This window comes from Pseudochaenichthys georgianus, chromosome 3 (genome assembly GCF_902827115.2).
Source record: "Pseudochaenichthys georgianus chromosome 3, fPseGeo1.2, whole genome shotgun sequence".
NCBI lineage: Eukaryota > Metazoa > Chordata > Actinopteri > Perciformes > Channichthyidae > Pseudochaenichthys > Pseudochaenichthys georgianus.
Genome location: NC_047505.1, coordinates 25,762,180 through 25,789,274, shown reverse-complemented (window position 1 = coordinate 25,789,274; position 27,095 = coordinate 25,762,180). Strand labels below are relative to the sequence as shown.

Below are 27,095 nucleotides of genomic sequence, written 5' to 3'. Positions count from 1 at the left end.
ATAAAAAGTCAATAAAATAGAATATAATAGAACAGTGCAGAATAGTCTATAGGGTGTGTCACTTTGATGAAGCATAGTTTTTACCAGCTATCCAGGCCAGTCTCTAAAGACTATCCAAGGGGTCGGCATGTAAATAGTAGCATGACCTTCAAGAAGTAGAAAGGGGAGGTGGCTGAAATCGGATTGAGGATTAGGAATTAAATGTAACAATGAATGGGTTCCAGATTTCATCAATATCAATGGTTTGTTTTTTTATGCCGGCAGATCATTTTTCAATTCAAATTCCATAAGCAGGTTTTTCCAAATTGTGATATTGCTTTTTTGTCGTGATTTCCAATTCACGAGGTTAGTTTTTATTGCAATGATTAGGGCTATGGACAGAATTCTACTTAATGTAATGTTGATGTTCACATTGGAAATGTCTCCTAGTAAACAAAGGGATGGAAGAAGGGGGATGTGGCAGTCCAGCAAAAGAGAGAGGTTGTCAGTGAATATGCACTCCCATGTGGCATGCATGTAGGTGTCCGTGGTGTTAAGTGAGCAATGAGGACAGATGTCAGAATCTGCGAAACCCATTTTAAACATCCTCTCCCCCGTGTAGTGCACTCTGTGAATAATCTTATATTGTATGAGGTGCATGTTGGTGTTGGTTGATATGCAGAAGATGTTTCTGCAGATTTGGGACCAGAAGTCGGCATTGGGGGTGATCTGTAGATCTTTTTCCTATTTATTTGAAGGGATGGACATTGTTAAGTCTGCAGTATGAATTAATTTATATATTTTTGAAAACACTGTTTTTTTCTTGATTTGATTTTGAATATTTCTGAGGGGGGGATAAGAGTTCAACGTGTTGTTGTTAACTTTGGTTTGAATGGATGATTTGAGTTGTATATATTCTAAATATTGATGCTCCCTGATGCCGTACTTCTGGACCAAATCAGAAAATGTTTATTTACATAAATAATCTGCTCAAGTCAAGTCTGCAGAGCCAAAACAGTCAGCATCAGTTATGCACTGCAGTCAACATTGTTAGGCACGTGTACTTAACTACTTTTTAATGCTAGTTGTCCACTGCATTTATCTGACAAATAACGTTTTTTGCAAGTCAATTAAGGTGAAAAATGTGATAAGCTTCCAGAGAAAATACATTGTTCAATGACTCTAGTCTTGACAGACAATTAGTATCTCGTCGGCAAGTTGTTAGCTTAGTTAGTTTCACCAAATGAGATTCCCCTTTAAACTTCTCAGGTAGTTTCATTTGAATAACTGCCTGATGACCAAAGAAGTAAACAGACCAGTATTCACAAAGGAATCCTAAACAATTAAAAAGGTATTGTCCATTTGATCTTTTTTTCTTCTTCAATTAATCACCATATGTCTATTTTAGGATCCTTATGATGGGCAACACTGAACTACTTAACTGTTAATAGCGGCGTTTTGTGAAATGCTGTTGCGTTTTGTGAAATTCTGCAGCGTTTTGTGAAATGCTGCAGCGTTTTGTGAAATGCTGTTGTGTTTTGTGAAATGCTGTTGTGTTTTGTGAAATGCTGCAGCGTTTTGTGAAATGCTGCAGCGTTTTGTGAAATGCTGCAGCGTTTTGTGAAATGCTGCAGCGTTTTGTGAAATGCTGTTGTGTTTTGTGAAATGCTGTTGTGTTTTGTGAAATGCTGCGGCGTTTTCTGAAATGCTGTGGCGTTTTCTGAAATGCTGTTGTGTTTTGTGAAATGCTGTGGTGTCTTGCACTTCAGGGCCACCGTAAGATTAAGATTAAACACATTTATTTCAGATTTGGGAACACACACATATACCTATGGAGTTGGCCAGATGTGTAAATTACGGTGCATGGTCATTTGAAAACAAATGCCGGTGTCGGACACACACAAACACACCAAACTTTTTTCAACCGTTTCATATAGCAGAGTCAACAAATATTTTAAGAGGCAGTAATAAAACATCAACACGTTTAGTTTGTTTACTAATCCTGACAGTTAATTTGTAGCCACAAATCCAAGAAAATACATTTTGAGTTATCTCTAGAGTGATCAGATCAAGCATCAATGTATTATTGTAAGCTTTTGAACATGTAGAGCTTCAGCCTTCAGGCCTTTAATTTTTTGTAATTATTCAGAGGGATGTAAATTGGTGTTACCAGAAAGAAAAGAAAATGTTAACAGTATAATGTTTGTTAAGGTGGTGTAGAATGAGGCTACACCCCTGACGCGCCTCAGGCTGGAGCGTGTTCCAGTCGACTGGAATGAATCGCAACTCGTGATCCCCCATTCTCAGCAGCGCCAGGCCTTAAAAGATGCTTTCCCCCCAATAATCCCTCTCTCTCTCTCAGCAGCTTGTAGTGTAGTGTAGTGTTAGCTGCAGCTTCAGCCCATATTCACTATTTTGCAGGCATACAGTTTTAGAGTAAAGAAACATATGAGTCCTTGGAATAATTGCAAATTTAACTTCTTTTTTTTTAACAAAATTGAAAATGAATAAGGTTTCAGCTCTGCAAAAAAAGAAAAGAAAAGATTTTATACCTTACTTTCTAGGATTTGTAATATTTTTATATTGCACCGTCCATCTTGTATCATTTACAGCTCAAACTGCTCAGGAAACCCACTCTACCAGGGTTCGTCGGGCTCTTGGTAAGAAAATCTATGTATTTATATATATATTTGTTTAGCATACTTTTTTGTATTTTGAATGACCCTCATACTCCGGTATATCTTTGTTTTATTTTTCTAATCTGTGTGTACTCACAAATGTCACGGCTCATTTTCACATTTAAAAAGTGTGAGTAATCAATTTGTGCCTGGCAAATGTGAGAGTGTTTTTCTCTCTAGTCCTTTTGTGTTGTTGGCACTAAGTACCATGTAACTGCCATTAAGAGTTCAAACAATCTGGGTGCTGTACTCCAGCAACAAGCTAGTTGTTTTGGGTAACAGATTTTGTCAGTTATACGTGTGTTTCCTGCTCTTTTTTTTAGAGAACGAGACAGAATGTGTCTCACCACAGTCCTCTGAGTTTCCTGAGGGCTTTTTCACGGTGCAGGAGAGGAAGGATGGAGGGCTAGTCATATATTTCATGATTATTTTCTACATGTTTCTGGCTGTAGCAATAATCTGCGACGATTACTTCTTGCCTTCCTTAGAAGTGATCAGTGAACGTAAGTGACATTAAAATAATTTCATCATAACATGAACTGTAATTATGGGAGTAATAAGGATTATAAATTATTACTAGGCAAACTTCACAGGATTAGGCTGCTGAGAATACTCTAAATACGTGGAGAGAGTTTGTAAAAGTCCATTCATGTTATAATCTATATATAGATTTGTATGTATGTTTTCATCATTGATTAATATGTCGATTATTTTCAATCAATCATAAAAAATGTTTAGCCTATAAAAAGATAAAATGAACAAATGAAATTCACAGGAGTTGCAGATAACAATCCTGTGTGATATATTGAAATATATACTTTAGACACAATACATATGCAAGCATGATGCTTCCTTTATCATTGCCTGGTCATTTTCTAGGTTGTAGTTTGTGAATTTGTTGAATTAAATTGACTATAATCAGGTATTTCTTTAAGTTTGTACACACATGTTAATTGCCATGTATTCTTGGTGTTTCCTGCGTCCCTCAGGTCTGGGACTGTCTCAGGATGTAGCAGGAGCCACCTTTATGGCAGCTGGGAGTTCTGCACCTGAACTGGTCACAGCCTTTCTGGGTAATCATCAATATAACAATCATTACAACCAGCATCGTCTTCACTGTCACAATGTCATTTCCTCATCCAATGAACTGTGACTCCACCACCATATGTGAACACAAAGAGGCAGTGACCTTTTCATTATTTGTTTTACTTTCAGCAGCTTATTTGACACTTCTTCTTTTAATCAATGCTCCACATTGTTCCTGTCCTCAGACCTAAGTTGTGCTCTTGATGTGTGTTAGGTGTGTTTGTGACAAAGGGAGACATCGGGGTCAGCACCATCGTGGGATCAGCGGTCTACAACCTGTTAGGAATTTGTGCGGCATGTGGACTCTTGGCCTCTATGGTACATTCTGACACAATCACACACTCGCAATATTCAGACAGAGATTAGCTCTGCTATTACCACTTGTACATAACAGCGGCACCTTTACTGGGTCAAAGCGAAAGAGTCAATGTGAAAATGTGTGTTGTATAAGCTGTTAACCATTTATTTGTGTTTCCGTTATCAGGCCGGGCGCCTCACCTGTTGGCCACTGTTCAGAGACTGCCTGGCATATGCCATCAGTGTTTCTGCTGTTATTGCCATCATTTCTGATAACAAGGTGTACTGGTGAGTGTGCTCTACCATCTGGTTACATGATCTTCAGACCTTAACCCTACATGTCAGGTGGTTGTACAAGACAGATGTGTATTGCTTCTTGTGTCACTAAAAAACCCCAGATCAAAACAGATCACAAAACAAGTATAGTGAAGTACTATGACTCAGTGCCTTTTATTGACAGTACAGAGCAATAAAGGACCCTTAAATAGGACAGTATTACATTATAAAAAGCAAACGCAATATCTTGAGTGTTTATGAAACATTTCCACAAGTACTGGAATTGGTGTAGCACACAAAGACAGTGTTAGCTTACTTTTTGTAAGCTAACACTGTCTTTGTGTGCTACACCAATTTTTTGTCTGCACACAGCTCATGATATGGAGTTTCATAATAGCTGTGAAAAATATATATATACTAAACTGCAATAGACATAACCACAAAAGTAGATCAAACAAGTAGTAAACCCAGTAAACGACAAGCTAACAACTTTTAAAATAGAGACATTCTGTAACAACTTCGAATTTGATCCCTTTAATTATGTAATTATTGTTATTTAAGATGTATATTTTTTAATCACCTGCTTTATTGGTTATTGCCCGGAGCTTTAAACCACATTCCACAGCCCTCTTCAGCTGATGGGACTTGCTCAGATGTTTAAGTCACATGACCAAGTTACACTCTCTGAAGAAGGTCATGGGTTTTTGTTTACCTCCTATAGCTGTCCCCAAGGTCAAGATTGAAAGTCAAAGCTGAGTGTACATTCTGTTTACAGGTACGACGCTGCCTGCCTGCTGTTGGTCTATGGTGTCTACATCGTGGTTCTGTGCTTTGACCTGCGCATCAGCGAGTTTGTCCTGAGGAAGCTGAGCCCCTGCTGCACCTGTCTGGGCCACGGATCAGCTGAGAAGACTGAGACACATACTCTGCTGGGCTGGAGTAAAGACACCACTCTGCATGTCCACAATCGCTCCAGAACTGACAGCGGGATCTTCCATGACGACTCGGGATACTCCAACTTGTCCCTCAGTCTGCATGGCCTCAATGAGATTCCAGAAGGTAAAAAACACTGCTTAGTGCAATGTTTTTCACTGTTTTTAGCATGTCTACTTGGAGTCATCCACCTGTCGGTTTGACCTTTATGACCCCTGATGATCTGACATAATACGACTCATAACATTGCTTGTCTGCTTGGGTTCCAGCAGAGCATAAAAGCGTGTTTGCTGTGCCGGAGAGCGACCTGAAGCGGATTTTCTGGGTTTTGTCTTTGCCCCTCATCACTCTGCTCTTCCTGACCATCCCTGACTGCAGGAGGAGGTTCTGGAAGGGATGGTTTATGATAACCTTCCTCATGTCAGCTGTCTGGATCTCAGGTTTCACATACATTCTGGTCTGGATGGTCACTATTGTCGGTAAGATTATTGTTTTCACTTTTTTATTCTATGATGAGTTGTCAAAAATCTGTACCTTCCCCCAGTGTTTTCCCTTTAGTTGTAGGTATAAATCACCCGGTCACGCACCAGGCCTTTGTGGATCACATGTGTTTGAAACTTGTGAGAAAAAACTGTCTGATTCGCAGAGAAGAATCACATGTTGGTCTGCTGGCTAATTCCTGAGATGCCATTGTCCTAGAAAGTTAAGAGGGGGGTTATTGTAGCTCCAGTGAGGCATGTGCGTAAACCGGGATTACTGCCTGCTTCACCCCTAAGGAAACAGTCATGTGAGCCATGGGTATACACAGAACAACCCACAGGCACAAGTCTAACAACATGTAACTGACCTAGAGTCAGGCTGAAAGGACAGCTCCATCATGTGATGGTGGTACAGTAGGTCTACTTAAGAGATTATTATCCTGTAGTTGTCAGATAGGCTCATTCAAGGAGAATAGTTTTATGAATGCAGGCATGAGGCCAAAGTACAACTCGACCATACAGTACGTTATTGATCATATTGGGAACACTTCCATGTCTGCAGTTAGATGTCAAAATGTGGTTAATATTTGGGTATTACTGGAGCATAGGAGTAACTAAAAAAAACATGACCCACAATGGCTTCGAATCATTTAAAGCTGCCATTGGAGATACAATTATATGTGTTTAAAAGCTCAAAACAAGTTAAGTTAGTGGCTAATGGATGGGGATGCACTCGTTCTCAGGTTATGCTTGGGGAATTTGGTTTTGTGACCTCAGTATTTCTAAAACCCTGCTATGACCCTGGCTCTAGATTATTGAATAACCCTATAGCAACAGTTAAGATCAGCTGATGTTCTCTCTTTAGCTTTATGTTGTTGGAGGGGGGCTCATTCTTACTGTGTTCTTTTTTTTAACAGGAGAGACCCTTGGCATTCCTGATACAGTTATGGGACTCACTCTGCTTGCTGCTGGGACCAGTATACCTGACACCATAGCCAGTGTAATGGTAGCCAGAGAAGGTAAACATTTCATTTCTTAAACAATTCTACACATATAAATGAAAGTATGGTTTAGGCATTAACTTTGACCAATCAAGCATTTTAGAACTGAAGAAGAACATGTAAATACATTCTGTATGAAAATAGACTTGAACTTGTTTTCTATGTTTTAGGGAAAGCTGACATGGCCATGTCCAACATTGTGGGCTCTAATGTTTTTGACATGTTGTGCCTGGGCCTGCCTTGGTTCATCAAGACTGCCTTTGTGGATACCAACAACCCTGTAGAGGTCAACAGCAGCGGACTGCTCTTCATTTCCTTCACGCTGCTACTTTCCATCATCTTCCTCTTTGTAGCTGTTCACATTAACGGATGGAAGCTGGACAGGAAGTTGGGAATCATTTGTCTTTTCTGCTATATCCTGTTTGCCACTCTGGCCATCCTGTACGAGCTGGGGATTATTGGGAATAATCCCATCAAACTGTGTGGTGACTGAGATCTGATCTCCCCAACACTGAAGCCATATTTAATTAGACTCAAACATTCCAGAAACAAAACTAATTTGAAGCATGGTCACATACTTTCAAAGACATTGTGCCATGGAAGACATGTGCTGGTCACATCTCAAGAAGAGGATGATCTCCAGTAATAATATAATGTATTTTTAGCTAAAGGTGGATGTGTGCCAAAGATCATTCTGTTGTGTGAGCCTGTCCGATCCGTACCTGCCTTATCATACAAGGACCTGTTGTCACGTTCTGAGAAGTCTTCTCTTACTCAAGGCCCATAAACAGAAAAGAGGCTGCACAGGAGTGACAGCTGAGTTCAAAAGAATCCACGACTGACCAGTCAAGAAATAAAAGTATTAACTAAACTCATTTAGCCCTGTCCTTTTTTAAGTGGGCGAGTTAAACAAAGAGGCAACATCTACACAACTCTGATAAGCTTTTATGAGCAAGCCTTTATTATCAACAAACCTTCCACTTGCCTTAGATTAACTAAAAAGTAAAACTACCATTATCTAAGTTTTTATCAGTTGTGTTTCCAGCTAACCTACAAAGCCCACATGGACTTTAGACACTGATTTAAACTGTGTAACAATTGCAATATAATCAAAAGTGACTTCTATTCTACTGAAGCCCCTATCATGGATATCTGGGAATTGGAATAGCTTCCTGTGATTAGTGTTGGTATTCACGCCTGATATAATCCATGCCCATTCTGTTCTCACCTTATTCCAGTAGCTGCCTTTGTGATTACTGTGGAATTTCCCCACTGCATGGCAGTGTTGAGCAATTATACTGAGCAGATTCAGGTTCATTTTACAGCTGTAAAGAATTTAGAGACTTTGATCTCAGGAGATTTTACAACCACCAGGTTTAAAAATTAAAAAGTTTATTTGTTCAAGTAACTGCCTGAAATTAAAAAGGGTTTACAAAACAAATACTAGAGCTATGTAGTATCTATAAACAAAACAAAAGTGGCCACATGGAGATATGAAGTAATTGTGTTTTTAAAACAAAACAAAAAGATCATTGGCAAGGGGGCTGAATGTGGAAGTGTGTTAGCGGACTTCTACAAAAGCTTTATGCGTTGCGGTCGATACGGACGTCCACCTCTCGGCCGTTGATCTTGGTTCCGTTCATCAACCTGCAGGCCTTCTCGGCGCTCTCTGGAGAGTCGAACCTCACCGTCCCACAGCCCTTTGACTTTCCATTCTCCATCTTGATCTCTGCGAACATTACCTGGCCTGCAGTAAAAATACAAGTTATTATGAATCCATGTTTGACAAAGTGTTGATGTTTATCCTGTGATTTTCGCATTCATAATGAAATGTCAAAAAGAGTCTTTGAGTATTATGTAAATAATGCAAAAGAGATTCAATTCCTTCTAAACAAAATACGTACCGCAGTGACTAAACTTCTCCTTAAGCTTTTGCCATGTCAGATCATAGGAAAGCTGCAAAACACAAATAAAGAAAAATACTTAAGTTATTAAATAACATATTTCAGCTTTGGAGAATCCTTCAAAACCTTCCTTTGAAGGGCAGCACCAGTCAATTCATCAACACACCAATCATGAACAACTCTTACAGCATCATTACCATTTATATTAATGCCCGGCAAGCATGGGCGGTTTGCCATTAGCGCATTAGTCATTACTGCAGCACCACTGCATAAAGAAAATGTATTATGTACATCAATACAAGTTTAATTAAAAAAGGGGTGAGGTTTGAAAATCTCTGTAATCCAATCCTATTTAACGGAAGTCTAATTCTCTTCTAGCAAAATTCTCAATAATCTGACACACACTTACATTTCTAGCAAAGATCTGACAGCCTCCTTTAGACCCAAAGCCCCTGTCAGACATTCCTCCACCCATATGGCCCGGCCCCCCACCTCCATAGCCACCAAAGGCACGATTCATGTCCATCCCTGACATGCCCATGCGGTCAAAGCCAGAACCCATCCGGTCCATCGACATGTTTCCCATTCCACCACCTGAAGTTATCAAACACACACAGGGACACACGTTCTGAGAAATGAAGGGAGCCATTTACATCCATGTAGTTGTATACTTTCATACCTGCATATTGTAACTGACATACACACTCATCATGATGCCTTTCATCACATTGGGCTTTTCATTCCTTTAATCCAAAGACATTTCACTGAAGTGTGTATAAACAATATAAACGGAATTGGTATTTGATCACTTGAAAACATTAGTTGTCACAGAGTCCAATGTCACTGTTTGCACAAGAAAATCTGACTTTGGACCCATACCTATTAATAGTCACCAGACAACGCCTTAAAAAAGGGTCCGATGAGAAATTATTTAAATGATCTTGTGAATGCACCATAAGAAGTTTCTCTAACACCGGTTATTTTGTATTATGTGTACAACTCCAGGGGCTGATTTTAAATCATGCTACAACAAATGCAAAGCTGCTTGTTTGGGGTTCATGCCCCCTTTGAGCCTCCCCAGGCACACTTGCTGCTTTGGGGTATGCGCGTGAAGCAGTGCAAAGGACCAAAGGGCTGGCTGAATCATAACAGAAATCTGGATAAAAAAAAAATGTTGTACAATGATGATACAAAAATAAGTGTTTCTTATTTAAATCCTGTTGTTTGTATGCATCAATGGAATACTATTCCGTTTGAATCCAATTGCATTCACACCATAAATGGTCACATTATATCATAATGTGAAACAGCATTATTCAAGAACAAACCGTGAGAGTTCTTACACAAAAGACAGTTTGATTGATGGGTTGCCATCATCTGCATACACGGCTAAATTAGATCTGTCTCATGCTTGTAGAAATGCAGTGCCAAAAGTATGTCTTCACTCTGTACTCACAACATGCACATTGTATTATCTCTCATGCCTGTTGTGATAGAAATCAGGAATTCTTTTTTTATTTGTACAATGATGATTTAAAAATATGTTAAAGTCTGTTGTATGCATGCATCAATCTGCCTGTCTGGTTGGCTACCCACAAGCATGAATGTTAAGGCTTTCAGTGTGAAGGTATACAGTGTGTGATGCAGAAGACCATTGATCTTACTTCACTATGCGCCGTACACCTGTGTTCAGGAACTTTAGGTTCAGTTTAAGAACAACACATGAGGAGAGTCAATCCCTGTACTGAGTTCATCAGTTTCTCCAGGTCATAACTGTAGCTCTAGGCCAGTGTGTATGTATAGTTTTAGGGGAGGAATTAATATAACTAAACAGATTTAGAAAAAGATGTGGATGGAATATCTCATGTACCTAATCCAGTCCCCATATGCCCCATGCCACCACTGCCCATGCCTCCTCCAAAACCTCCACCTAAAGAAGAGAATGCAAGTGAGTGCTGATTAGTTTAGATCATGACAACATTTTCAAAGCAAACACAGAAACAATCACCCTATATGAAGGCAAAAACACAAAAAGCAAACTAAACCACATCCACTCAAAACCAAAGTTAACAGAATAACTATTGTATTGCCTACCCATTGCTCCAAACGAATCACCAAATCCTCGACTCATCGGCATGTCACTGTGGCCAAAGTCTCGATCCATGCCACCCATTCCTGACCGGTACATATCTCAACACGGAGAGAAATGTAACATTAGACATGATGACCAATAACACAAATGTACAAAGCAATGTTTGTAGAACAACATCCTGGCAGATCTCATCTCTGCTCAGTAGGAGTGAATATGCTCACTTACCTCCCATCCTGCCACCTGGCGCCATGTCCCTCCCTCCAAAGCCCCCTGTGTTGCTCATGCTCTCCATGCCCCCAAAGCCGCCGCCACCACCACCCATTCCTGTTGAAAGTAAAACCAAGTTTCAGCATTGGTCTCTCCTTTCGTCTACAAAAAGATGACATTAGTCTTTCAGCAGAACCGTACCTCCTCCATGTCTGTTCATTCCACCATAACCTTGAGCATCCATGCCTATGGAAAAAGATGATATCAGTCAGGCTATGCCAAAGCACATACTGTATCCATTTATATCCAAAGGGTATACATCCACGTAAAAAGGTACTGTGTGTACCCTGTAGTAGTGTTAAAGTCAACTGGTAGAGCTTTGCTCGTCTTATCGCTTTAACCCACATTGAGGTTGCTGCAGGGTCAACAGATGAGCCATGAAAATGCCAACCAAGACTTGAACGGTGAAAAGGTGTATGTCGGATTGCCGGGATTTATTTGACAGAATGGTGTTCAAAATGCTGCCTTATGGCGTTTATGTGTTGGACAGGCAGTTGAGATGCGTCTGATTGTCTGTGATAAGCATCGTCTTAATAAACAGACCAGTTTGCAACACACTATGTCATGTGCATGCCAAAATATAAGTACAACATCTGAGAGATGACTGACCTCCTGGCCCCATGGAGCCCATTCCTCCTCCACCACTCGGACGGTTGGCATTAATAGGATGGCCTCCTGGTCCCAGTCCCATGCCAATTCCACCTAGGCCCCCTACAGACAAAATATACAAGAAAAAGAGGAACATTTGAACTAAGTAAATCACTAGTAACAATGGTACCTTACTTAGTATAAGAATCAATACAAAAACTAAATAATTAATCAATGATGCTAGGGACAAAACACATTGAGAATGTGGTGTTCTTAATACAACATTTGTTAAGTTAATTGTGTACAGATGTAAAAAAGGTACACAGACATTGCTGTAAGGTAGAATAGATGTTATTTATTCTCCTGTGTCAAGTCAATTTGATTTATATAGCACAATATATATACATAACAATCTGTACAGCATTCGAAACCCTTTATGCATTTTGACCTTCACTTTGGTTAGAAAAAAAAAAAGTCTGATCGAAAAGGAAAAACTCCTTAAATAAGGGAAAAGAGGATGAAGGCTCAACACGAGCAAATGAGGAAAAAATAAGGGGGGCTAAAAGCCATCATACTTCTTTCTCACATTACTGTGCAATATATATGCAATTTTACTTGCATCGTATTTGTTCCCAGAGGATATTATACCTCTTACACTGACAATGTTTCTACTATACACAATTCACTGAGCATATATTACTGTGAATGTCTTTAATATCAACAACCGAAAGGGAGACAATGAAGTACTCACGTGGTAACTGAGGTGTTTTTTCAACCGGGCGGAAATCATCTGGGGGGACAGATTTCTCATCCTGTAAAACCACACAACACAGGTGTAACTTCATTTGTACAGAGGATGTGAGAATTCATTTTCACAAGAATTGAAAGAATCATACCATTTTCACATGCATCTGTCTGTCAAACAGCATCTGTCCATTGAACATGGCTGAGGCCAGAGTCAAGGAGTGATAGCGCTAAAAAAATGTAGAACATTACTTCGATTTACTAGTGTGCCCTTGTGAAGGATACATATGGCCTGCACAGCCTCCAGAGACTGCTCAAAAGTAACGGTTCCCATCCCGCGGCTCTTGCCGTCTTTATCTTCCTTTACATCGGCTCGTTTCACCACACCAGCCATGCCAAACACCTCCTTCAACTTCTTCCAGCCCACTTTGAAATCCAGCTGCAAAACATCAGATACGGATATTAGTACTCATCATGATTAGTCATCACTATCTGGATTTGGTGGTTGTCTATTTCTATGTTCTCACATTGGCCACAAACACAGTGGTGCCCAGTCGTCCAGCCTGCAGTGCATGGATGATCTCAGGTGGGATGTTAGGGTTGTTGGCAATGGAGTGAGGGATGTTGACCCCCCCGGGCCCCATCTCCTGCCCATGCCCTCCCTGTTGAACTCCACCTATGCGCTGCAGCACACGCCGAGCGTGTTCACCATCAGGGTCCTTAAAAGAAAATACGTAACAATTTATTTCTGTTCCTGGCTATTCTGACAAATCCCAAATCAATCAAGAATCAATAAGGGCTTTTGTACTAATAATAGCGCATTTCCACTACAGCGCGGAGCGCGGTTTAAGCGTGCCGTGCTAGCGGGTACTATTTCACAGTTTTTCTGGCCCCATAAAATTGAGGTTCTTAGCGGGCCAACAACCAGGCTGAGTCGGGCTGAGCATGCTAAACTAGAGAGAGAATTGCTGGCAAGGGGGCTACAACTACAACAAGATGAACATATTTGACCGTGATTTAATTGTAATACACGTTTCAAAAGGATGCCGAAGTAACAACATACTGATATCGGTTAGTAAAAACCATGAATTAATGCTTTGACAAGTCTGCAGACAGACGGCAGGCGAAAAACCTTTTAAAATGCGTGTTTTCTAAATGGAGATCGGCTAAGCTAACGCAGTATATGCTCCGACCGTCCACACTCACAACAACGGCCTATACAGACATAAATAAACCAGCAACTGTATTCGCCATGACACAGGCAGTCTGTGGTTTGGACTAGTTTAACTTTTGTCTAGTTTCTGAACAGATATGAGGAGCTGTGAGCTTGAGTGCTAACAGCTAACGGCTGATGTTGTTTTTCTGTGGTTCGCATTGAAGAAGACGTCACGGCTCCGCCTACACTGCGTTACTATAGTTACTGCCCCAGCTACTAAACTGTAATGGAAACGCAGCATAAAGTGAGCCTGGCCTAACTATACCGTACTAAACCAAGCGAGGCCCTGCAATTGAAATGTGCCATAAGACAATTGTTAAGTGCAACTCCATGGTTCACTGCATTATTTGGTGCAATTTCAGCGTCGTTAGATCTTCACTAAACATTTTATCCGGTTTAAAATGTACAATTATAAAACTATATAACAACTATTACCACTTATACTTTTACAGTATAATCAAGTCAAGTGTTTGTGATAGGACTATTTACTTTTATAAAATGAGAACCTGCAAATCAAGTAAGAGAGTAAAAATGATAAATAACACTTATATATGTGCCACGACACTAAAAATGCATTTATTATTACGAAAAAACAAAAGGATAGTTACTTCTTGTGGCCGAAACAAGTCGTTTTTAAAGACAATAAAATAATCAGCGTTTTCTGTATCGCAGAATCTGCTCTCACCTCCTTGATGTTGAGTGGCCTTCCACTCAGGTCATGCTTATTCATAGTTTCTATCGCCTTCATCACAAACTCCTCATCTTTGAACTCCACCACACTGTTGAATCAGGGAAACAGAGGACTCGGTTAACTCCATGCAAGTGTAACAATGAAAAACACCATCTTTTAAAAAGCAAGTTGATGTCTTACCCACAACCCTAACCAGGTGGCAGCGTAGGAGTTCAGGGAGCACACGTATCCAAAGTTGAGGGAGTGAACAAAATACAGTTAAAATCCAAACAAAGCAGTGGAACATTATAAATCTGAAGTATCAACATGCTTCTAATATTTTTCTAAAGCGCACGTCAGACATTTTGCCCACGAGCTTGAGCCAGCAGGGGTTTGGTTGTGTTAAAGTATATTACAAATATTAAAAGGTTAATAAGATAATTTTCCAATGTTGACAGTTAATACTTTTTGGATAATAAAACAATAACTGTTTAAATTATTACGTTTTGGTAAAAACATTTAGCACTAATGCAGTGTAATTTACCTTAACACTTTAGATATTTTTGAACTGGACACAAACACAAATGTAGAAAATAAAATACTTTAACATGTTTATTTATTGCATTGTTTAGGATTGAAGTTTTACCACTAGCGCTATCCACCTTTACTTCTATAGTATGCAATTTAATAGAAAAACATAACAATAGAAAAAACACTACAGGATCTTTCAAGAATGTTTTGTTCCTTTGAAGAGAGATCTGTGCCATATAACATAATTGTAAAATAAGATTGTGAGACATGAGGGTCAATAAATAAGACAAATCACACAACCCACATTTCCCTTTGGAAAATGGCCAAACGAACAAACTTTTACACCAATTGAAATAACAACAACAAAAAGCAAAGGTGCACTCTTAAAAGAGTTCATTATGCTACTTTACCAAAATCAACAGGACATCTCCCTCTTTAATGAATATCAATCATTAGCCATCTATCAGGCTCTAAACACAACCCACAGTATCTCCAGTTCAGTAACTTAGTAAGACCCAAAGGATCAAAACCTAAAAGAACACTTGATTAATGAGAGCCTGCTGAGGGCATTTAAAACCTCGTGCAGCACATTGGCCACATCACTTACCCTTGACTTTCCTTCTGCATCCTTAAAGAGCTCCACGTATGTAACCTCACCAACTACATGAGACATACAAAGGAAAAATACCAAAAGAACAAAGGAATTTAAGTCACCAAGTCTTCAAGTCGCCGTTGGCCTTGGCAATGCCGCCAAAGATGGAGATGTCCAATTAATGATCAACAGTCAGCCCAGACCAACATCCCACCAGACAACACCATGCCTTTCTGGGCAGTGACTGAGACACCATAAGGCCAAGGCCAGAGAGAAACACAGCTACATTAAACCTGGGAAATTCAAAGAGCTTCAACATGATCAGTTTTATCAACAGATTCCATTCATGGCATTAAGAGTTGTAAACTATCCTTTGACCTTTCAAAAGGCTTATTGAGGCCCCATAATTCAAAAATGTAAAACATTACAACATTTTCATTTACAAATCAAGATTCACCTTGCAACAGATGCAACAAAATCATTCAACACTCAATTCTACTACTAGTGGTTTGAGGTTACATTTTGGAGCTGACAATGCCATAGAACAAGTGACAATGTAACTAATTTCATCTTCCATTTCTCAAAGAAATATCAATCCAAACTAAATTGGTGTCCATCCAAATACATTTATTAAAACTCCAATACCTTGTGTCAAACTATGTTGGTTCCCTTATATATGCGATAAATACATCCAAAAAAAGCTGCACACTAACTGACTACTGCTAGAAGCAGGATGCAACATCTGGTAATGGAGGGAAAGAGGTCAAAAGCTTCTGAAAACCTGAAAAGTGGAAAGAAGATGAGACATCATCCCCATAACTGGAGACATTACCTTTATCACGCATTAGATCTTTAATTGCCTGCCACTTCATATCATAAGGGATATTGCTGATGAACACCCGATTCCCATGAGCCCCCTTCTTTTCTCCACCATGTTGGTCTTTGTAGGGATGGAAGCGGTTTCCTCTTCTGCTCCCAGAGGACTTCTCTTTATCATCATGCTTTTCTTTGGGAGAATTAGTTTCTTCAGCATTCCTAAAAATGCATAATGTTAAAAGTCAGAGAACAGTCTTTCTCAAAACCACATTCAGAGATCACACAGTGTAGTCTATACTTTGAAAGACCTGTCATACAAACGTACTTAACATTTCAATGTGACACTACTTAACTTGAGGACACATGTTCATAAAAAGGCAATTAGGTAGCATAAAATCTAAATACAATTTGTATACAGAACCATGAATGGAAAAGTGCTCAGACATCTTCACTATGAATAAAAAGGGGAGATTATTTCGCTTAGAATTTGCCTTTTAAAAAAAAAATGTGTAGTCACTGAGTTGAGTAATGTTACATGAATTTCAACACTTATTTGTATGATATAAAGGATTATACTGCTGGGGAAAAAACATGTATTGTTACAAAAGTAAACATAGTACTTATGGTGAAATACGCACTTTATATTGCCTCCTATTTCTTAAATTAACACATTTGATCTAATGGAAAAATAACCATCAGATAAGGTGTGAATAGAAAAACAACACAACGTTTAGCTTGCTAGCGTTGTTCGTTTGCACCATACACCGTACATTGACTTGAACTAGCTTAGGGTTTAGCTAACTTAACCCCAGTTAGTTTTACATAATGAAACGTGTTTAAATAGACATTAACAGAAATGCTTTGGCCAGCTGTTAATGTCATTTGGGGGGGAAAGGCTATAGGGTATTTGATATCCATCTCGTTGGAGGTGTAAACTAAATTGACAAGAGTCACCTGACCTCCATATATTCGTGCAGAATCAGATTAGCATCCAGCAACGTCAAAGGTTGGCCCATTGCACCATGGTTAACGTTATAGCAACAGCATGCCATTTTGATTCATGAGTTAGACATTGTATATCGCGTCATATGAGGCACATACATCACACAGATACATATAGATACAAATTGACAACAGATGTTCAAAGAGGCTAACAATAGCAAGTTAGCAAACAGGACTCCATTTTAGCTAATCCAGCTAACGGTTGCACTAGCAGGGCGGACAGAACAATACATAATGTTCACTCACGTTTTCACACCATTGGGTGTTTCTTCAGATGCCTCTTCAGATTCGGACTCGACGGATACAGAAGACTCCTCTTGCTTTGGCTCCTCGTCAATACTTACAACATCTTCCATGTTGAGGTTTCCCCCAGACAACGCAAGATGCCCCGCTGTCGCTACGCAGTTTAAAATGTGGAATGAGATTCGTGCCTGCAACGCGAGAATTGGGAGCTGTTGCCCGGCAGCCTTGGTGAATGCATGGATGTATAAAGGCTGAATGGGGGGGGGGGGGAATATTTGATTGAAAAGGGAATATTTGATTGAAAATATTTTGCACGTGATTGCAAAGCACCATATGAGGGATACAATGTACCACAGCTGAACATCCTCTTATTATGAGATATTAAGGAAACATTTAAAAAAGATCTTGTGTTCTCAAATATATATTTGTTTACTAAACACTACCCAGTCATCAGAAAGCCATAGACATGTGCAACCATCAAAGCAGTCAGATCCATGCACATTTAAAGAGTAGACATTTTAAGTTTCAACTGACCCTGTAAGTTCCTTATTACTCTGCAAATGTTGTTATGCTTATAGTGCAACATTATCCAAGAGGAATAACATACTTTTCTTTATACAATATGCTTCAACATTTGTAGAGAATCTGCTCACCAAATGTGTGCAGATTCCAATACCAAAACCAACCATTTCAATGAAACACCTGATCTTTTAATACATCTGATGTAGGCTACTGTTTTGTAGAAAACCTTTTATTTTTTTTAGAGAACTTGTTGACCTTATTTCTTTATTTCTTTCAATAGGTAGGCTACCTATAGCTCTTAATGTAGCAGGAAAGTCTCAAGATCTATCTGAGAAAACAATAACAATCAAGTAAATGTATTATAAGTGTATTGACTTCTGTACTGAACTGTATGTTAAAGATTAACTTCCCTGCTACGGGTCAGCATGACCCATGGTTGTAATTGACAGTTTGCAACATGTCCTTCTTTGCACCTACATTGACTTTTGGCAGTAATGGATATTCACTATAATTTCACATGAACATAAATATTCTTGTGTTTTCTATCGATGAAGGGGCCCTTCATATTAATACAGGAAGAGAGAAGTATTTATCAGAGTCTACAATGTTGTGAAACAGTGAAATTAAATAATTGCTCTTGAGAGGGCCCTTTCGCATTATTATATTACCTGCTGAGGTCCTTTGTGATTCTTCAACAGGCTTCCAAACGTAGAAGTGGAGTGGCATTCAGCTAGTTGCTATCTGCAAACTCACCACTAGATGCTACTAATACACATTGGTGCTTTCTGAGATTTTGCTCAGAACATTTTTATCGTCATATTTAATGGCTTTACTGTCGACTCCTGCCATATTTCTAATCAATTTGGAAATCTGTCTTTAATTACAATATTGCAAATATTTATATTTATTCTAAAAAGGAAGACCTCCACTTGCATTTAGTTAAGTTGTCGGCTACAGGATGATTCAAATTGCAGCAGTAAGGCTAATGGGGAGGCCCAATAAAGTATTATAAATATTAAAATCTTTCAACGCTAACTTAGTACTCTCTTGTACAGATTGCATATCACTCAGGGGTGGGGAGTAGAGTTCAATTACATTTGAGAGGATACCGCTAGAGCAGTTCAATCCTCGTTTTACAGTTTTCAATATCAGTTTGCTCCTGACCTGTTGTCTGGCTTAGATAAAAGAGTAACAAACTTTATCCGTTTGTCCTATGGACACTCAAGTGTTTTAATACGCTTTATGCAACAGGTTTAAATGGCCTACATTCATCTTCCAGTGCCAAGAGAGTCCAAAGCACATCTCTTGGCACACATATAAAAGAGTGCTTACAGTCATTTTAAAGACAATTAAGAAGGAAATACTATTGTAAGTCGTTGAACTTCTGTATAATTTCAAATGAATGGACATATTCAATCATCTCTGACAGCAAATTCACTGTTTTGGATTGCTAATAATAACACACTCATCATTACTGATAACCAAACACTATTGGGCTGTGACCATGTCTTTACAATTGATGAGGGCAATGACGTATAATGTCTTACAATATCATGGTCTTTGCAGTGTGATATCTCTTAATCTATTTAGCAACAACTGTCCTTGAAGTAAATGGGAGATATAAATGAAGTAGCTGGCTTCGTCGACAAGTCACAGTACAGCCAAACTAACTATTTATACCCAAATACATTCAAATGTTAACAGCACAGCAGAGCTACAAGAAACAAGGAAAATATAACTTTGAAGCGAATATAAATGTGAATAAGACCTTTCTCCTCTCTTTCAAACTCCCAGGGAATGTTTCTGCTATTGACGTAAACTAAACAATAAGTGAAATAAGCTTATTTTCATCCATTAGAAATTGCTTTACATCACACCCCAGTGATGACCCTCTCCCTCATGGCATGCCTTATCCTTGAATCAGAGTCACTGCACCACTGTGATTAAACCGACATGGCTGATATGAATTTGCACTACATCGAAACAGATGGCCAGACCCTTCACTGCTGCATTGTGTTACAGTGGGCAATCAGAATACCTGCTGTCTGCCTTTTGTTTACTAAAGTAAGTCTCTCACCCCTTTCCTTCGTAAGCCTTTAAGCAGAGGGGTTAATTCAATTTGAACACAGCACACTGCATCAATTAAAAACACAACATCAAACCGGGCTTAAAGAATAATGCTGTGCTAAAATACCTTTGCAGCAGCATTTACTGACCAGGATCAGTGAGAGGCAGCATTGTGTTGGCAAAGCCCTGCTATTCCTGTCACATTTTCATTTTTAGAAATGCCAAATAAGCCAGGGGAGGGGAGAATGAAGAGAGAGAAAAAAGAGGCGGATTACTTGTTTATGCTGCTGCATCCATCCTGGTGTTGCTGAGGAGGGGTATGTTGTGAATGACAGAAGTGAGACTAACAAGTGGTTGCCATGCAGCAGGAGCAAGCGTGCGTGCTTCAGGTGGGAGACAAAGAGAAACAGAATGATAATGAGTAGGAGGCAGCATGAAAAGGAGCATGAGGAGAGGAGCTCTCTCCCCTTGAGCAGCCTCTCCCCTTGCGTCTCCGTTTCTTTCTAGCTTTTTGTTTGGATGAGAGGTTACCCTAAAACATCCAGTATGTCAGCGAAGGATGGTTGAATGGATATGCGTCTCAGGGCTGCACGAAAGAGGAGTTGTTCACAAGAAACAGCAGCAACAGGTCTGTGAGGATGGAACGATAATGACGGTGAGATGGCTGCTTTTTCTTCCTCAGACATCCTTACTATCTGTCAATGCAGTCTCTGTCTTTCACCCTACCTCCCTCCCTTCCTCTCTCCTCCCTGACTCCCTCACCATGCATACTTGTGCAGTGTTCCCCTCGTTCTACTTCCTTCTCCCTTGCCTGTCTATCCCAGTTCTGTCTGTATGTACCCTCACTCTCTCATCCAAGCCCCCTCCCTTGCTCTAAACTAAAGCCACCTGCTGCTTGTGTTCACAGGAAAGATTAGGGATGACAAATGATGACAGAAGCAGACGTCCACTTGAGTGGCTACACCAATATTGTGAATTAGTTTTGTCACCGTCGCTTTCTTGTTTAATGGAATCATGCAGTCTGCTCGCACGCAACAGGTAGCCCTCTCTTCTAAACCAAACATACATCACATCATCATGAGATTTTACGTGTTCATTGATACTTCAGCGCTTTGCCTATGTTAAACATCTGGATATGCACTGCGACAAACTGTAATTCTATCCTGACTTAATGGAAAGAATCCCTATTGGCTCTTGTTATTGAACCCATTTTCCTGCAGTGTCTTTGACTCTTCTGTTCATGTTTGCTTTTTGTCATTTTCTGCAAAATTCCCAGAGGCGCAGAGTGAGAGAGAGATCGAAGTCTGCAGGCAGGCAACAGTTTGATAGCACATTAAAAAGAAGCTATTTTTAGATACCTGTAACCCTTCACATTTCATGGTCAGCTCGTTGAATTGGGTATTTTCTGTATTTTCTCTTTCCGATATCTGTTATTCCCCCAAAGCTTACACACATTATGCATTAAGCGGTATATTCAAATAGGTTCTTCAATGGATTCTCTCTGCCCAATAAACAGCAGTAATCTGAAGCCATCATGTAATCCCTGTCCAGGTAACATGCAGGCTTCTAAACGCCTGACACCATCAGAGGCGAGATGAGGCAACTCGATGTTGGTTTACCATGTCTAGCGTCCACTACAACCACTCCCTTGCTGCAATGAGCGGAAACGACATGATGGCGCACTCCCTGACTCTGGAGCAGAAGACAGCGTTTGCCTTCGTGGGGATGCTGCTGGTGTTCCTGGGGATGCTCATAGTAAGGTGCTTCAGGATCCTGCTGGACCCTTACAACAGTATGCCCTCTTCCAACTGGACTGATGGCATTGAGGGGCTGGAGAAAGGGACATTTGAGTATGCTCTCACTTAACACAAGGAAACACACATCCATAGATGTATTAAAAAAACTAAAATGCCTAGAAACACAGACATGTACACATATGGACGCCAATACACTTGCACATATTCAAACACACACAGGCCCTGCACAACCACTGCACCTGACACACCTCTCTGTGTGATGGACCAAACTAAGAGACTGAAGCTGTGTATTTTTTGTATGTGTGTGCACTTTTGGTTCAGGGCCAGTGTGGATCCTCTCTACTGTATGTGATTACACATCTGGTTTGCGTGTCTGAGCGAGTGTGATGCAGATGCTGTGTCATTTTCATCGCCCTTCTGCCAGGGGGTCTGCATTTCAGCTCATCGATTGACACAGAAACGGCTGAAGCACCCTTTAACCCATACTTACACGTTGAATGTCTGTAGAGGATAAGAGGTGGATGCTTTAGAACAGTGTGGGGAATTAGGGTGCAGTGGGATTATTCAGATGTATTTTGAAGACTCAGGGACAAGAATCCTTATGTGAACTCAGAGTGGGAAACAGAGCGGTTGCACCTCTGCATGCATAGCTGTTCTGCACAGGAATGTGAATGGTTGGATACAGGGTATTGTGTCAAGCTTGTGTTTTGTGGACTAATTAAATCCAATCTGTTGGTGATCCAAAGGAATGCTGCTGCTGCTGCTGCTTAGTGTGTGTGTGTGTGTGTGTGTGTGTGTGTGTGTGTGTGTGTGTGTGTGTGTGTGTGTGTGTGTGTGTGTGTGTGTGTGTGTGTGTGTGTGTGTGTGTGTGTGTGTGTGTGTGGTGTGTGTGTGTGTGTGTGTGTGTGTGTGTGTGTGTGTGTGTGTGTGTGTGTGTGTGTGTGTGTGTGTGTGTGTGTGTGTGTGTGTGTGTGTGTGTGTGTGTGTGTGTGTGTGTGTGTGTGTACGGGATGGTCCATTCCGCGGACACATGCAATGAAATGCAACTGAACAAACTGTGATTTACATTATGGTGTTACTGTTTCTAAATGATGCAAAACCAACTCTCAGAGTTTGAACTGCTGTTGTATTTGAGTGATGGTATACCGTATGTTGCCACGATTACATGTCTGAGTGAAAGAAACTGTTTACCTTTGACAGTATGTCTGTATAATGTTGATTAATGGACTCTTAATTATTCAGATTGTTAGCAAATTGTTGGCTGATGTGATCAAGCCAAATAACTGTTAAAGGGGAAAGAGGATTGTAAACTTAAAGGACTCTCTAGCTCTTCGCTGCTAGATTTCTAATGACAAGGATAAACTCTCACTACGTGTCTGCAGAAGAAAATGTCACATGGAAAAATGGGCTGGGATGTCTGTCAGCCCTGGACGTGAACACCCTTTTCTCAGCCATCTTCACCCTTTCTCACCTGCGCTCTTGCTGCCAGACAGGGGAAGACAGGACAGTCCTAAACAGAGATCCTGTAATATGGCAGACTTGTCAAAGTCTAGAATGTTTCTTTGCTAATTTCTACAGTATACGGTTTCTCCTTAGTGCTGTGAATCTGCCTTACTGTGACCTTCAATGGGTTTATGTGCCTTCATCTAGAAACATAAGAGCAACTGTGTGTGTATATGTGTGTGTGTCCGAGCGTGTGTATGGCATATCATGATGACAGATAATTCATCTCCTGACCTGGTGCTTGCACAGATGATGGTAGATAATTCTCCATGATATAGATTTGATTCAATTATGTAAAATAAATAGAATTTCTTCACTTTGAAATGTTTTTTGTCAAATGTTTGCTTTTTTAAATCTGTGGATCACGTTTAACAAGGAAGTAATGTTTGTATCATACAAAAAGCATTAAAATGTAGGTCAGAGGCAGAGTAGAGGCTCACAATTCCTCTTGATGGAAATGTGAAACTTTTTTTATCTTCTCTGCTTTTAAACACTGGCATTTGTTGTCCATCATCGATGTGGCCAGTTCACACTCAGAAGGCAGGACATCATGCACTCCGTTCTCGACACGTCATTTGTCAGGAATGCAATCATTATTGCACCATTGTCTTCTTTGTCACCTATATGACATACTTATCTGAAATCTATTTCAGTGGAAAAAAACGCTGCCATTTTCCTCCTGTGCCTGGAATCTCACTAATCTTAGACGAAGAACAAACCAACTTGTAAAAAGGGGTTATAAATCTATCAAATATTAACAGATGTGTCTGCTTTGCTTTGTATTTTTCTCAGTGTGTATGTTCGCAGAACTTGATTTATATAAAGATAGAAAACCTCATCCCATCATAATTGTGAGTCACATTTTAAAAAGGGCCTACAGTAATATTATGCCTATTTAGAGTAATATTCCTCTGCCAGCATCGAATATATATCAGGAACAATATAAACGATAAGAAATATTCATCTTTTGGTAACTTCCTTCGTATAGAGACACAGAATTATTAGGATATTAATGCAAAGCAGAATCTTTCTTACATGACCAATGAGTCAACTGAATAGTGAACCTTAGCTTTTCTGGTTATCAAGCATCAGCTTTATTACCTGTGGTCTTCGGACCTCACAAGCTATGTCCTTGATTTGCTGTGATAAGATGAGGAGATATAATGGCCTTTCTATTACCCAAGTTATCCAAACAGCTCTGTAATCTACTATTAATGCAACTTTTAGTACCGTAATATACCAAAAATAGCTTGAGGTGATCACGTCAATGAAATGGTGAATATTTTAGCCAATATGTTTTTTAATTACTGTTAGTATTAATAATAAGGCTATGTTTTGTAATTCAGTTTAATATAACTATAAAAATAGCACACTACTCTCCTGATAAAATAGATTCTGCCCCTCCTGCAGATGTAGAGAAAGCGGAAAGGAACTGTCCCTCGTCAAATACCGTTTCATGGTGTTATGCTGGACACAGGCTTGAAATCTTAATTCAAAGCCCTCAGGTCAAATCTGAAGCCAGAGCTAAGGCTGGGTTGGATTTTAGACCCTGTTGAACACCTTTGAAAACCCATATGGGTGGATAAATCAATGATTAACCTAGATGTCCCTTACTGCTTCATATCAGTTATTAGTGAGACTATAGTATAAACTATTATGCTTAATAATTTACTTTTAATTGATTTGAAACGGCCCAAAATATATTCTAGTTTCTTTAATAACACACCTTTTTGCAGATTTCTTAAAAAAAATATTATAAAAAATGTCTTGATTTTTCAATAAAAAAATATATGTAAATATTATGGATAATTATCAAATTGAACAATTAAAAAAAGAGTAAAGGTGCCTTTTACACAGCAGGCCACAGTCAGGCGTATCATTTAGTGTTGAGTCCAGGCTGTGGGACAGTTAGTCTTATATTTGATCACTTGACTTGCCAGCCTTTAACCCTACACCTAGAGTTATTGACTGACCTTTACCTTTATCATTTAAAACTTAATGAGATCTATTTATCTGTCACTATAAAGATTTTTAGTTTAACAATTGTGATATGTTTAATAGGTTTTTCTATAACGAAGCATACATAATAATAAGTGACTGGAAATATTTCATTGTATTTGTGATTGACAGATAGGTGTATGCTGATCGGAGTGTATGCCTGAGTAGATGTAGTATTCGGTATCCGGACTGCTGGTATCACTTTTGCTTTTAATCACCTTTTCATGTTGCAGTGAACAGCAGGGTTGAGGAATTCTGTATTGGGATTTTATCTGCATATTTTGAGCCCTTTGGACGTTGTGCAAATGACCTTGTTCTGTGGAAATTGGAACATATGCAGCTGCTGCCAAAGATTCAACATGTATGCTCAACAGATCTCAGAGGAGCACTGCACTCTGAATGTATTCAAGCACGGCATACAAAAGTCTACCATCCCTCAAAAATAAAAAAGTAATCACCTTATTCTCAAATTCAGACTATGGGAGTGTCAGCAGGGTCTGAGGATCTTTATCTGCAGTAAGACAACTGCAGTGTAGCACGAAACAAGACTCCAACTCAAAATAACTCCATATCAATCTGTGCTCCTAATTGTGGATTCTGTAATAATCAGTGGCGTTTTCTCCTGGAGGCCAAGGGAAGCCAGGCTTCCCCTGTTTTTTTGGATTGTAGTTATAATTAAAAATTATATTAAAATGTATTGAGTGGCCTGTGTTCGTCGTCCATAACATACGCCTGCCCATACCATAACCCCACTACCACCATGGGCCACTCAATTCACAACATTACCCTAACCCTACCCCTAACCCTAATCCTACCCCTCACACCAGATACTGACTGGTTTTCGGACCCCCCCAGACCCCCCCCAATAAAGCAAAACTGCACGTTTCAGAGTGGCCTTTTTATTGTGGCCAGCCTAAGGCACACCTGTGCAATAATCATGCTGTCTAATCAGCATCTTGATATGCCACACCTGTGAGGTGGGATGGATTATCTCGGCAAAGGAGAAGTGCTCACTATCACAGATTTTTTTCAGATTTGTGAACAATATTTGAGAGAAATGGTTATTTTGTGTATATAGAAAATGTTTTAGATCTTTGAGTTCATCTCATGAAAAATGGGAGCAAAGACAAAAGTGTTGAGTTTATATTTTTGTTCAGTGTATGTTGAAGCACTTATTTTAACTGATATTATACATATGAATTATACTCTTATGTATGTAGATAGTATAAGAAATGTGCAGAATATGACAGTTTAATGGTGGAGGTGCACACATATTGATAGATGTCTGTTGTAATGCACTGTTGAGGAACCTGTGACCCAAGTTTTTCATTCATTGCATACACCGTGTATATGATTATGTCAATAAACCTTTGAAAATCTTGAAATCTTGAAAGGGATGTGCAAAATAGCCATAATATACAGTCTTTAATTAACTATTAGTAGAGAATAACGAGTAATGAATATACTTTATTACTCGTTTCCATTCATGTCAATTAAAGATAAATGTTTAGTCTTCTCAAGCACCAACTATCAAATATCTCTCCTGATTGTTGGCACTTGACAATCACCTTACCTGAATTTTACTGTAACTAAACTCTGATTTAAGGGTTGTTTATATCATTATATCATTAATCAGAATCTGCAAAGTAACTCAAATAAGTGTAGTGGAGTAAAAATACCAGGTTAACCTCTGAATTGTAGTGGAGTAGAATTACAAAGTAACAATGAGCTGTCATGTGGGTATATTTTAATGCTGCGCATTATGGACACAAGCGACCCATTTATTAATTATTATGTTTTACATTTGATAACACCAATGTGTTTAATACTGGCAACTTCTAATTGTGGGAAAAA

At 39.4% G+C, this 27,095-nt stretch overlaps 3 protein-coding genes across 4 annotated transcripts; 2 read left to right on the top strand and 1 right to left on the bottom strand.

Annotated features, from left to right (window-relative positions):
- Window positions 1-2,482: 2,482 nt before the first annotated feature.
- slc24a5 (solute carrier family 24 member 5) lies at window positions 2,483-8,013 on the top strand. Its single transcript, XM_034107839.2, has 9 exons — window positions 2,483-2,639; window positions 2,981-3,160; window positions 3,647-3,730; window positions 3,958-4,061; window positions 4,228-4,328; window positions 5,092-5,375; window positions 5,522-5,728; window positions 6,646-6,747; window positions 6,900-8,013. The coding sequence occupies exons 1-9, from the start codon at window positions 2,483-2,485 to the stop codon at window positions 7,220-7,222; spliced, it is 1,542 nt and encodes a 513-aa protein (XP_033963730.1). The 3' UTR covers window positions 7,223-8,013.
- A 91-nt stretch (window positions 8,014-8,104) lies between these two features.
- myef2 (myelin expression factor 2) lies at window positions 8,105-17,616 on the bottom strand. Its single transcript, XM_034107810.2, has 17 exons — window positions 17,398-17,616; window positions 16,166-16,368; window positions 15,349-15,401; window positions 14,412-14,419; window positions 14,226-14,319; window positions 12,852-13,043; window positions 12,610-12,763; window positions 12,477-12,526; window positions 12,332-12,392; window positions 11,602-11,703; window positions 11,134-11,178; window positions 10,951-11,049; window positions 10,728-10,823; window positions 10,504-10,563; window positions 9,043-9,227; window positions 8,634-8,685; window positions 8,105-8,476 (listed from the first exon to the last, which is right to left on the bottom strand). Exons 1-17 carry the CDS (start codon window positions 17,505-17,507, stop codon window positions 8,313-8,315), a joined length of 1,728 nt encoding a protein of 575 aa, XP_033963701.1. The 5' UTR covers window positions 17,508-17,616; the 3' UTR covers window positions 8,105-8,312.
- Window positions 17,617-20,439: 2,823 nt separating this feature from the next.
- Window positions 20,440-22,529, top strand: ctxn2 (cortexin 2). 2 transcript variants are annotated; one of them, XM_034079033.1, is made up of 2 exons: window positions 20,440-20,638; window positions 21,535-22,529. In XM_034079033.1, exon 2 carries the CDS (start codon window positions 21,604-21,606, stop codon window positions 21,847-21,849), a length of 246 nt encoding a protein of 81 aa, XP_033934924.1. In that variant the 5' UTR covers window positions 20,440-20,638; window positions 21,535-21,603; the 3' UTR covers window positions 21,850-22,529. The 2 variants fall into 2 exon arrangements, with proteins under 2 accessions (XP_033934924.1, XP_033934929.1); XM_034079038.1 differs by lacking the exon at window positions 20,440-20,638 and adding an exon at window positions 20,977-21,021.
- Window positions 22,530-27,095: the final 4,566 nt, after the last annotated feature.